The 12588-nt window shown below is 39.3% G+C and overlaps 1 protein-coding gene across 1 annotated transcript in view; it reads right to left on the bottom strand.

The window, feature by feature from the left end:
- Positions 1-12588, bottom strand: part of FRMD7 (FERM domain containing 7) — a 33236-nt gene that overhangs the window by 8328 nt on the left and 12320 nt on the right. The window contains 3 exon segments of the mRNA XM_060086400.1: positions 2421-2568; positions 2791-2905; positions 10582-10679. Of these exon segments, the coding sequence (XP_059942383.1) occupies positions 2421-2568; positions 2791-2905; positions 10582-10679 (361 nt within the window).

The following is a 12588-nucleotide window of genomic DNA, read 5'->3' as shown; positions in this document are numbered from 1 at the left end:
CCTAAATGTAAGGCCAGACACAATAAAACTCCTAGAGGAAAACATGGGCAGAACACTCTATGACATAAGTCACAGCAAGATCCTTTTTGACCCACCTCCTAGAGAAATGGAAATAAAAACAAAAATAAATAAGTGGGACCTAATAAAACTTCAAAGCTTTTGCACAGCAAAGGAGAACATAAACAAGATGAAAAGACAACCCTCAGAATGGGAGAAAATATTTGCAAATGAAGGAACTGACAAAGGATTAATCTCCAAAATTTACAAGCAGCTCATGCAGCTCAATATCAAAAGAACAAACAACCCAATCCAAAAATGGGCAGAAGACATAAATAGACATTCCTCCAAAGAAGATATACAGACTGCCAACAAACACATGAAAGAACGCTCAACATCATTAATCATTAGAGAAATGCAAATCAAAACTACAATGAGATATCATCTCACACCGGTCAGAATGACCATCATCAAAAAATCTAGAAACAATAAATGCTGGAGAGGGTGTGGAGAAAAAGGAACCCTCTTACACTGTTGGTAGGAGTGTAAATTGACACAGCCACTATGGAGAACAGTATGGAAGTTCCTTAAAAAACTAAGAATAGAACTACCATATGACCCAGCAATCCCACTACTGGGCATATACCCTGAGAAAACCAAAATTTAAATAGAGCCATGTACCAAAATGTTCATTGCAGCACTATTTACAATAGCCAGGACATGGAAGCAACCTAAGTGTCCATCTATAGATGAATGGATAAAGAAGATGTGGCACATATATACAATGGAATATTACTCAGCCATTAAAAGAAACAAAATTGAGTTATTTGTAGTGAAGTGGATGGACCTAGAGTCTGTCATACAGAGTGAAGTAAGTCAGAAAGAGAAAAACAAATACCATATGCTGACACATATATATGGAATCTAAAAAAAAAAAAAAGAATGGTTCTGAAGAACCTAGGGGCAGGACAGGAATAAAGACGCAGACTGAGAGAATGGACTTGAGGATACGGGGAGGGGGAAGGGTAAGCTGGGACGAAGTGAGAGAGTGGCATGGACATATATACACTACCAAATGTCAAATAGATAGCTAGTGGGAAGCAGCCGCATAGCACAGGGAGATCACCTCTGTGCTTTGTGACCACCTAGAGGGGTGGGATAGGGAGGGTGGGAGGGAGACTCAAGAGGGAGGAGATATGGGGATATATGTATATGTATAGCTGATTCACTTTGTTATAAAGCAGAAATTAACACACCATCGTAAAGCAATTATACTCCAATAAAGATGTTAAAAAAGATTAATAAAAAAAGAATAGATACATGTATATGTATAACTGAATCACTTTGCTGTATACCTGAAACTAACACAACATTGTTGATGAACTATACTCCAATATAAAATTAAAAATAAGTTATTACAAGATAATGGCTATATTTCCCTGAGCTGTATAATATATCTTTGTTGCTTATCTAAAAAATAAATAAAAATAACAAAGAATCAGGGTTTGAGTGGACTGGGTAAAAATTCCCTCCTGGGTGAACAGGTGTGCCTGTGATCCATTGGGTCTTTTGTCCATCGGTGTGGCTCTCATGTTGTAAAGTTTATAACCAAATAAATTAGAAGGTTAAGATTCTTGTTGCCAAGTCTGTACCTGATCTGCTTTGTGACTTATTTCAGTGCTCTAATTCAGTCCTGGGGGTCAGTGGGTCTGAAGCCACCCCTTTCTTTGTCACAGGTGATTCATTCCAAAACCTGCCTAGGTATCTGCCTATCATTCTGAAGCTTCTTGAACCTTAACTTGGATCTAAATTCATTGAATATTCACAGATATAAGAAGTCCAAATAGACTGAAAAACTGTTGAAAGATATGTTCTGGCCACATTGCAAGGAGTGAGAATTAATGGTGATGGAGAGAGCCCTCTCTGGAAAACAGAGTCCTGGGAAAAGGATGAGTCAGTAAACAGCAACCATTGCTTTCAGGGTTGGGCGCTAATTCCCTACTAGCTGGCACTGGGTACCTCCAACAAAACTGCTAACTGAATGAGAACAACCCTTCAGTTTGCTTCTGGTGGATTTGGACAGGCTGAATGCACTTTATGTCACAGCCTAAGCTTTTAGGATGCCAAAAACCTATATTCTTATTTAAGGTCTAAAAGTTCCAAAGAGCCTCTTGACTTCATCTCTTCACCATGCTGGCCTGATCTAATGTGTGAGCTCCTGAGAATCAAAACAGTCAGTTCCAGACTGTAAATGGAAGCAAAGCACATCAAGGGGAGGAGACTTACCCTAAACTCTTCCAAGCACTGCCTCCTTTTCTTGCTGGTGGTAAGACTGAGGGGTGGGGTCACCTTGAGAATGGACATTCAAGTTTGAGCCAAGATAACACCCAAAGCTGAAGACTTTAAAGGAAAAGAGCTGTTACCCGTAACACCAGTACGCCCATGTGAGCAACAGCCAGTTGGATCTGCATCCCTTCACCATCACTGGCGGGGTGTGGCCTGATGCCGTACATGTCCAGCTTCCTCGCTATGTCCAGTAGCAGAATGTCAGATTCAGCTGGGCTCCTGCCACTGCAAGGGGAAAGAATTTATGAGCCTAATAAATGCAGCAAGAATGACGCCTAAAAAAAAAAAAAAAATGACACCTCTACCCTGAGAGCTCGAAGAGGAACTCAGTGTTTTCTTGAGCCTGAAGTTTCTCTGACTTACAGCTTACTTCTAAGAGTCTGTCCTCAGCTTCAGTCTTCCCTGCCAGTAGAACAGGTGGAAGCAGATGCGAGGGAAGGTACTTACATGTGCTTCTGATGGAAGTGCACGATCTTGCTCTCTAAATCATCTTGGTTCGGTAAGTACCGGGTTTGTGCCAAATATTTCCTATCTGTTTCTTCATGAAAGTCTCCCAGTTCTGCTGCATGACATAAAGTGACATTTTTTACATTACCATTGAGGAGTTAAGCAATGGAGCACCCAGAAGACCCTCTGACTTCCCCCAAACAGCCCTTTCTTTGCAGCCAGGGCAGCCCTAGACCTCCTGAATATATGTGTATTTGTTTCAGGATATGGGTGGTGGGGAAGGAACTAACTGGTTCTTCTTCAAATAAGAAGCAGTGGGTTGCTATGAAGTCACAGACACAGTGCAGGTCTTAAAGGCTCCAGGATCATAGATGAATATTTTGTTATTTTCTTCTCCCACATTCTGTTTATGATCTCTTCTACTTCTGATCAGTCCCTGTTATGAGTTGAACTGTGACCTCACTCTCAAATTCATATATTGAAGTCCTAACCCCCAGTACCTCAGAATGTGACTGTGTTTAGAGACAAGGCCTATAAAGGAGTGATTATTTTTAAAATGAGGCAGTAGAGTGGGCCCTAATCCAATTTGATTGGTGTCCTTATAAGAAGAGGAAATTTGGACACCAGGCACCAGGAATGCAGGCACACAGAGGAAAGACTAGGTGAGGACTCATCAGGAAGGCAGCCATCTGCAAGCCAATGAGGGAGACCTCAGAAGAAACCAAACCTGCTGACACTTCAATCTTGGATATCTAGCCTCCAGATGTGTGAGAAAACAAATTTCTGTCCTTTAAGTCACCTAGTCTGTTGTATTTTGTTATGGTAGCCCTAGCAAACTAATTCAGCCCTCTAACCTCACTCTGCCTTGATCAGGCATTATTAAGAAAGGTGAATACAAATGCCAACTCCAATGCAAGACAGTCACAGCCATTCATCACTCTGTACATTGGGAATCTAGTAAAACGCTGCTATATGGAATCCCCAGTCGGTGAATAATTCTGGAAATAATTCTCACTTTTCCAAATCACTGGAAGTTTATCCCTGCTCATAATCTATTCTAGATCTATCCAATTTATTGTTATAAACATCTATTATAGCACTGTGCCTACAAAGGCAATTGAGGTATATAGGATTATCTGCCCCTACCGTAAATGGCTTGGAAGTGTTTTGATTTTTGAATTCTTGTGTGTTCTTTATAATTTTTATGCCTTTTCCCTCTCTGTCAGATTAATAGGAATCACTTCCTGGTCATTGACTTCCCCTGAAGAAGTCTCTATTTGGTTCCAAATTGTGACTTCTAATCTACCATAAAATGGGCACCCAAAACAATTTTTACAATTAAACTTCACATTTTAATATGAAAAAAGGGAATGCAGATATCCAAACCTGTTAGCATTTTATGAATTATAAGAGTAAATAGACTCTGCATGGAATCATGTGGTGCTCTCCTATTGAGTAAAATTCATGGACATGGGGGCATCAATTTTGAGTACTAGAAAGTTATTTTCTCTTTTGTCTTGGTTTTCTATTGTGTTTTAGACAGATGGCATGCTCATTTTTAGATAGGTGAAGTGTATTTGTATATTTCAAAACCACATTAGAATGAAAATCTTTATATAACAAGCTTTTTTAAAAAGACCAAATCAGTGGCTCTTTTATCTATTTATTTTTTGCCCAAATTGATAAATGTACAAATCTCATTAAAACTTAATCAGGCCCACCCGTATGGTTTCACTAGTTAATACTATCAAATATTCAGATAAGATACAAATACCAATTTTTCACAAACTCTTCCAGAAAATAGAGTAAGGAACACTTACCAACTCGTTCATGAGGCCAGTATTACTTTGATACCAAAATAAGACACAGACATCACAAGAAAACTACAGATTAATATCTCTCATGAATACAGAGGCAAAAATCCTCAACAATATACTAGTCAACTGAATCCAGCAACATATAAAAAAGAATTATACATCATGACCAAGTGGGATTTATCCCAGGAGTGCAAGATCAGTTCAACACGTGAAGGTTAATTAATGTAATATGCTATGTTAATAGAATAAAGGACCAAAAAATACATTATCATATCAATAGATGCAGAAAAAACATTGGGCAAAATCCAACACCAATTCATGGTAAAAACATTCAACAAACAAAAAATTGAAGGGGGCTTCCCTGGTGGTGCAGTGGTTGAGAGTCTGCCTGCCGATGCAGGGGACATGGGTTCGTGCCCCGGTCCGGGAAGATCCCACATGCCGCGGAGCAGCTGGACCCATGAGCCATGGCCGCTGAGCCTGCGTGTCTGGAGCCTGTGCTCCGCAACGGGAGAGGCCACAACAGTGAGAGGCCCACGTACCGACAGCAAAAAAAAAAAAAAAAAAAAAAAATTGAAAGGAACTTCTTCAACCTGATAAAGTTGGAAAACCTACAGCTAACATCATAATAATAATAATTGGTGAGAAACTGAGTGCTTTCCCCTAAGACCAGGGACAAGACAGGGATGTCTGCTCTTGCCACTTCTATCCAACATTCTACTGGTGATTCTAGTCAGTGCAATCAGACACCATGGTCCTGTGTGTAGAAAATCCTAAGGCATCCAAAAAAGCTACTAGAAGTAATAGATAGTCAGCAAGGTAGCAAGATAAAAGGTCAATATACAAAGTTATTGGATTTGCATGTACTAGCAATGCATAATCGAATAAGAAAACTAGGAAAACAATTCCATTCACAATAGCATATAAAAAATAAAAGACCGATAAATTTAACAAAAGATATGTAAAACTTGTGTCCTGAAAATTACAAAACATTGCTGAAATTCTTAAAAGATCTATGTAAATGGAGAGATTTCATATTCATGGATTAGAAGACTCAATATTGTTAAGATGGTAATTCTGCCAAAATTGATCTATAAATTCAATGCAATCCCCACCAAACTTGGGGGTAGAAGTTGACAAAAGATCTTAAAATTAACATGGAAATGCACAGGATGCAAAACAACCAAAACAATTTTGAAAAAGAACAAAGTTGGAGAATATAAACCTCTATTTCAAAGCTGAATACAAAGCTAGAGTAAACAAAATAGTGTGATAATAGTGTAAGCACATATAGATCAATGGAACATAGTTGAGAATCTAGAAATAAGCCCTTACATTTATGATAAGTTGGTTTTTGATAAAGATCGCAAGACAATTCAATGCGGGAAATAATTGTCTTTTCAACAAACAGGAGAAAGGGACGTCCACACGCAAAAAAAAAAAAAAGAAAAGAAAATGAAGTTGAATTCCTACCTCACAACCATACACCATACAAACATACAAAAAAATTCAAAATGGATCATAGGCCTAAACCTAAGAGGTAAACCTAAAACAGTTGTTCTAGAAGAAAACTTAGGAGAAAAACTTTGGACCTTAGGTTAGGCAAAAAGTTCTTAGATACAACACCAAAAGCATAGTTGACTAAAACATATTGAGAAAGTGGAATTCCATCAAAATTAAAAACTGTCACACTCCAAAAGACAGCATTAAGAAAATTAAAAGTCAGGGGGAAGAAGGGATAAATTGGAAGTATGGGATTAACAGACATATACTACTATATATAAAATAGATAAACAGAAAGGACCTATTGTATAGCACAGGGAACTATATTCAATATATTTTAATAACTTCTAATGGAAAAGAATCTGAAAAAGTATGTATATGTATATCTATGTATCTATCTATATATCTATATGTAGATATATATATATCTATATATATGAATCACTTGCTGTACACCTGAACCTAACACAACATTGTAAATCAACTATACTTCAATTTTAAAAAAAGAACACACACACACACACACAAAGAAAATGAAAAGTCAAGCCACAGATTGGAAGAAATTTCACAAATTATATATCTCATAAAGGATTTTTAATAGGAATATATAAAACTCTCTTAAAATTCGATAAGACAACCCATTTTAAAATTGGCAAAAATTTGAGTAGGCATTTTACCAAAGAAAACATAGGAATGGTTAATAAACACATGAGAAGGTGTCATTAGTCATTAGGAAAATGCTAATTATAATTGCAATGAGATTCATTGCACTAGAATGACCATAATCACAAAGATAAACAATACTAAATTTTAGTGAAGATGTGGAGAAATTGGAAACCTCATACATTTCTGGTTTTATTGTAACAATTTGGAGAACAGTTTGGCAGTTTCTTAAAATGTTAAACACAAATTTACCTGAAGACGAAACAATTACATTCCTAGAAATCTACCAAAGAGAGATGAAAACATGTGTCCATACAAAGACTTGTACATGAATGTTCATAACATTATTCGTAATAGCTAAACTGGAAACAATCCAAATGTCCCTGGCCAAGTAAATAGATAAATAAAATGTGGTATACCCATAAAATGGAATACTACTCAGCAATAGAAAGGAACAAACTGCTGTGATTCATGTTAGAACATGCATGAATTTCAAAAACATTGTGTTGAGTGAAAAAAGCCAGATAAAAAAGACCACATATTTTATCATTCCTATTACATGAATTGTCCAGAAAAGGCAAATCTATAGAAACAGAAATTAAATTAGTGGTTGAGTGACTGCAAATAGGCATGAGAGAGCTCTTTTGGCATGATGGAAATGTTTGAAAACTGGGTTGTGGTAATGGTTGCACAACTCTGTAAATTTACTAAAAAACATTGAGTTACAGACTTAAAATGAGTGAATTTTATGGTATGCACATTATACCACAATAGAGCTGTTTTAAAAAATAAATTAAACACACACACACACACACACACACACCCCAATCTTTCTGTTTATTAAGCACAAGTATTAAGCACAAGACCTTACGTTGACCCTAAGGAAAACATAGGAACATATAAGACCATGCTTCTTTTTCTCTCCATGCAGGACTATGACAATCTAGGAAGAGACCTATGGCATACAAATGAGTAAATATCATTAGTGATAGAAGGCAGCACGTGGTGTGAGCACCTTCACTGTTACCACGCTGGTCCCAACTACCATCATCTCTCTCTCTCCTGCTGTTGTCTGTTATCTGATCTCCCCACTTCCACCATCCCTCATAAGGTCTATTTTCTCTCATTTTTAAAAATTGAATAAATTTGACATATAACATTGCAGCAATTTAAGGTGTACAGTGTGTTACTTTGATACATTTATAGATTGCAATATGATTGCCATTGTAGCAATATTTATCACATTACATAATTATAGTACAATATTATTGTCTATATTTATTATACTGTACATTAGATCACTATGGCTTATTTACTACTTGCTACAAATTTCTGTTTTCACCACAGCAGCCAACATGATGTAGTTAAAACCTAATTCAGATCATTTCACTCCTCTGTTTCAAATGCTACAGTGGCTTCCCATCACATTTAGAGTAATGTCCTAGGTCTTTAATATGCTTTTAAGGCCCTCCATGATTACCGTCTCCCTCTCTCCTTCAGTTCCAGACATCCACAAAGCCTGCTTAATGTTTCTTGAATACTCCTGGCATGCTCCTACCTCAGGCCCTTTGCACTGGATGTTCTCTGCCTGGAACTCCCTTACACCAGATTTCTGCTTAGCTTGGTCTTTTACCTCTTTCAAGTTTTGTTTAACTATCACCTTCACAGTGAAGCCTACCCTGACCACCTTATTTAAAAATTCAGTACCCACCCCCCGAATTTCCCTCTCTCCCTTCCATACTTTATTTTCTCCAGTGCACTTATCACCTTCAAACTTACATTATATATTTCCTTATTTTGGTCTGATTGTCCTCCACTGCCAAAATGTGAGCTCCACGAGAGCAAGGATTTTTTTATTTCACTGCTATGTTCCCAGTACCTGGCATGTGGTAGGTACTTAATAAAATTTGCTGAATGAATGACAAAGAAGAGTTACTGTACTAAGGGCATTCATAAAAGGGAGGCTTCATTTGGAATTGTACAAACTGTATTTGGGAGGAAGAGTCTGGCTAGAGCCAGAGGGGTGTGTAAGAGAGATTGAAGCAGGTGAGGTCAGAATGTGTAGGTTCTTGAATGCCTAGAACATACACATTAGATGAATAAATAAATGAGCAAACGAATGAGCAGCCTGGCTGTGTTCTGCACGCTGTCTTAGCAACCAGTGAAATAATCTGACCTGGATGGATTGTGAAGAGCTGACTCCTTGAAACTTTAGCTTTTTTTCTATGGAAAGAGCTTCTATCGACAAACAAAATATCCTCTAGAAAAGCTGAAGTGTTCTGTGCTATGCCTGAAATGGCCACTAGGGAATGCTCAAATCCATAATGTTGAACTATTAAGAATGAAATTGGGCTCCCCCATCAGAGGCTGTCTGGGGACCCCCAGTCCTCTGACTGCTGCCTTAAACAGGCAGCTAACGGAGGAGGATAAGTCTTCCAATATTGTTTTCTCCACCTGCCTTACCCCATCTCCCGACCCCACCCCAAGAACAATACTGGACATATAGTTAGTGTCCTTGGCATTCAAGGCCCTTCAAAATGATGCTTAGTTTTTTGCCACCTCTCCTAAACAGACCCTATGCTCGAGTTGTACTTGAGCTGCATCCTCTTTATATACTTCTTCTTGTACCATCACCCTTTTTTCTTTTCTGTTTTCTCTGCTTATCATTACATATCCAATTTCTATGCATCACTTTCAGGACCAGCGCAAAAGCTATCTCATCCATAAGCCTTCCCTGATAACTACTGCTCTCACTGCCTTCCTGAGATCCTGGGCTCTCATCCTGTCTCGCTTATGAGTCACTTGGTAAACATTGATTCAGATACTGTCTCTATCCAAGCCCTTCATTCTGGAGTTCCCAGTGAAATCAGAAATCTACCATTTCTGGACTGTCAGGAAGGCAATGGATAGAGGTCAAAAATGAACTTATGAAACAAAAAAATGAAGTTATGATCCTTCAGGAACTGTAAGGAACATCCTATTCTTGGACGGCCTCTCTAGAAGAGAGAGGAAGTCCAGCCAGCCCTAAAAGAAGAGATACTATTTCCAACTGCCTCAATCCTGCCCTCAGGGATACAGGAGCAGCCTGACGTGCCCAGCTTCACCCCCTCCCAGGCAAGGCCCCACTGTTCCCCGGGCCTCTTTTCCCTGCCTACATTACTCAGCCTAGTCCAACGACTTGGCTGCTAGGATATGGGGAACTCTAATAGACGCCTGGGGCCTTTTTCCCTTTTAGTCTCTCTCCACCTGCTGTACTCTGTGCTTTGTTCTCTGGAATCATGATAAAGAGCAACATGGGAATCACATTAAATGTGACAATGTGCCGCAGAAAGCACGTACCAGAAATGGATCCTGGGGCAAGCAGAGGGAGTGGGGGCCTGCCTAGCAAAGTCCATGCCCAGATTAGTCCAGACCAGCTCCTGGAGAGCAAGCCCGGGGCAGTGGGAGGCCAAGGTTAGACCGAGGTAGAAGAAAATCAGCATTTACTTTTAATCTACATAACTGCTCTGTGAGAAGGCATTCTTGTCACTCTTTTAAAGACTAGGGAACTCAGGCAAAGACAGATGAGGGGACTTCATCCAAGGCTACAAGAGTTAGAACGTACAAACAGGATTTGAATCCAAATCTCAATGACTACAGTAACCAGCCTCTTTCTACTGGGCCATGCCATTTCTATATATCTCATCCAGGCTTTCTCTCCTCTACAGAGAAGTGCTAACATGATGATAGGGATGTTGAGGGTGCTTTAGCCTCTTTGCTTGGTTCTCTAGCTGGCTGATAGGCCCCGAAGCCGACATTTGCTACTTACATTGTAAGATGTGAGATATCATCAATGCTGTACAGTTGTCACTGCATGGAAGCCTTCCCAGAGCCAAATCCTTCTTTATTTGAAGAGTAAAAAGATACCTGCAAAGAAGTGGGGGGAAATCTCTTGAGGAAGAAACAGGAACAAGAAAGAAGCATTTCCCTTCTCCCAGATCCAAGATGTTTCAAAAAAGACACGGTGCCCCCAGTCAGGGAGATGCCTTCTCGAGGTGGTGAGTAATGCATAGGCTTTGCTTCTACCCCTAACCAGCACTAGACCACAACTCGGCTGACCCAGCACTTCAGCAGGCCTCACAGCCATTAGGAACCACCCCAGCCAAATCCTCCCGCCAACTTGAGGGAGTTGGCCAACCATCCTCTGGTGATTTCTGCCACGTAGCAAAGCCACATACCCAGCCAGAGAGAAAGGGAGATTCAGCAAGAATAAGCCTACTCAGGAGGCCAGTACCGCTCTGTTTACAAAATGCTATCAATTACTCACTATCGTAACAACTTAGAAGGCTGGCATCATCACCGCATGTTCCAATTACAGAAAGGCAGAGGTTAGGCGATTTGGGCAGAGTCATATCACCCCAAGACAGTGAAACTGTGGCAAGACGTCAGGTCTGCCTGTCAATTCTAGGCTGCCTCCTATCCAAAAGACTGTGCTTCAGAAATCAAGATTCTGCCCCTTCACCTGGACCACCGTCTCCGTATCACCAGAGCCCAGCCTAACCCTTTGCACAGAGGAGGTATGGGATTACTGTGTATTGAATAGAATGAAGCCAGACCACCCGTTTTCCTACCGATAAGCAGGGACCCATAAAGTACACATTGGTATCCAGAACTTTGCAAAACAGACGGCATTTGCCCCACACTTTTAAGCCCTTATCAGAGGCAATCAACTTTTGAAAAGATGTGTATAATTAAGATTCTACTGCCGACTATGTTCCTTCTTGGTTCAAAATTGGTTCCAATGTTTTATTTTAGATATTAGAACATTTACTATCTACTGTGGGCATTTCCCTATATAAGATGTAATTTTCTGAGTAAAGTTCTATCTAGATTTTTTTTAAACCAATTAAGACTTGACGGCAATGTGGTGAACCAGAATTAATTGCACGTGATAGGTGAAAATCAGACTGGGAAAAAACAGGTAAATTAGTAGGTGATTATTCAATTTACAAAGCCATTCATTATAATCCTTCAAATTGTGATCTCTCTTAATGGATTAGAAATGATGCAATTAGAAAAGTTATATTTGCACACCACTCTGAGAAACTCACGTAGTGGCCCCAAACAAGGCATCTTTGTAAAATCAACTACAGTTAAGTATTCTCAAATGGACCAATGGGGAAAAAATAAAGGAAGTCTAGCCCTTGCCATTACCTGCTTTCAAATATAGATGTAAATGAGAATAATCAGCCTCAATTGCTAAAGGGGACGTGAATTTCATTTTACTCCTAGCAAGAAAGAAAGTAACCTTCTTGTCATTTGACACATTCCTTGCTGTTAAGAAGGCAGCTGCCTGCTGCAAATACCAAATCCTTCCTCTGAACAGCTGATGAATCATTTATCATCACATTGATTTTCTCATTCTTTTTTTTTCCCAGAGAAAGTTTATCTCCATCAAAATTGGTTACAATTTGAGACTCGACTGAAATGAGTTAGCAAAGGCAAACTGATAGAGATACCAAGACATCAAGTTATCTGGGAAAAGGGCCTACAACTCACAAATTTGGAGAAGGTTGGGAGAGAGAGAGAGAGACTGACCTTTTAAAAGTGACTTCTACAAAGACCCCTCAGAAAAGAACCCCCCGCCTTTACAAAAAGGGTGAAGAAAAATTGGCCATGAACCATGATGGGGAATATTTCAGGTAGAATAACTGCCAACACGCTGTGACCTGGATCAAGTCACTCTAGTTCTCAGGACCAGTTTCTGCATCTGTAACCCAAAAGGTCTGGACTAGATTATCTCTTACATCCTTTCTATGTGTAGGAGTCTGGAGTC

Source organism: Mesoplodon densirostris, chromosome X, assembly GCF_025265405.1.
Source record: "Mesoplodon densirostris isolate mMesDen1 chromosome X, mMesDen1 primary haplotype, whole genome shotgun sequence".
NCBI lineage: Eukaryota > Metazoa > Chordata > Mammalia > Artiodactyla > Ziphiidae > Mesoplodon > Mesoplodon densirostris.
The sequence above is the reverse complement of the archived record's forward strand: the minus strand, read 5'-3'. Positions and strand labels throughout refer to the sequence as shown.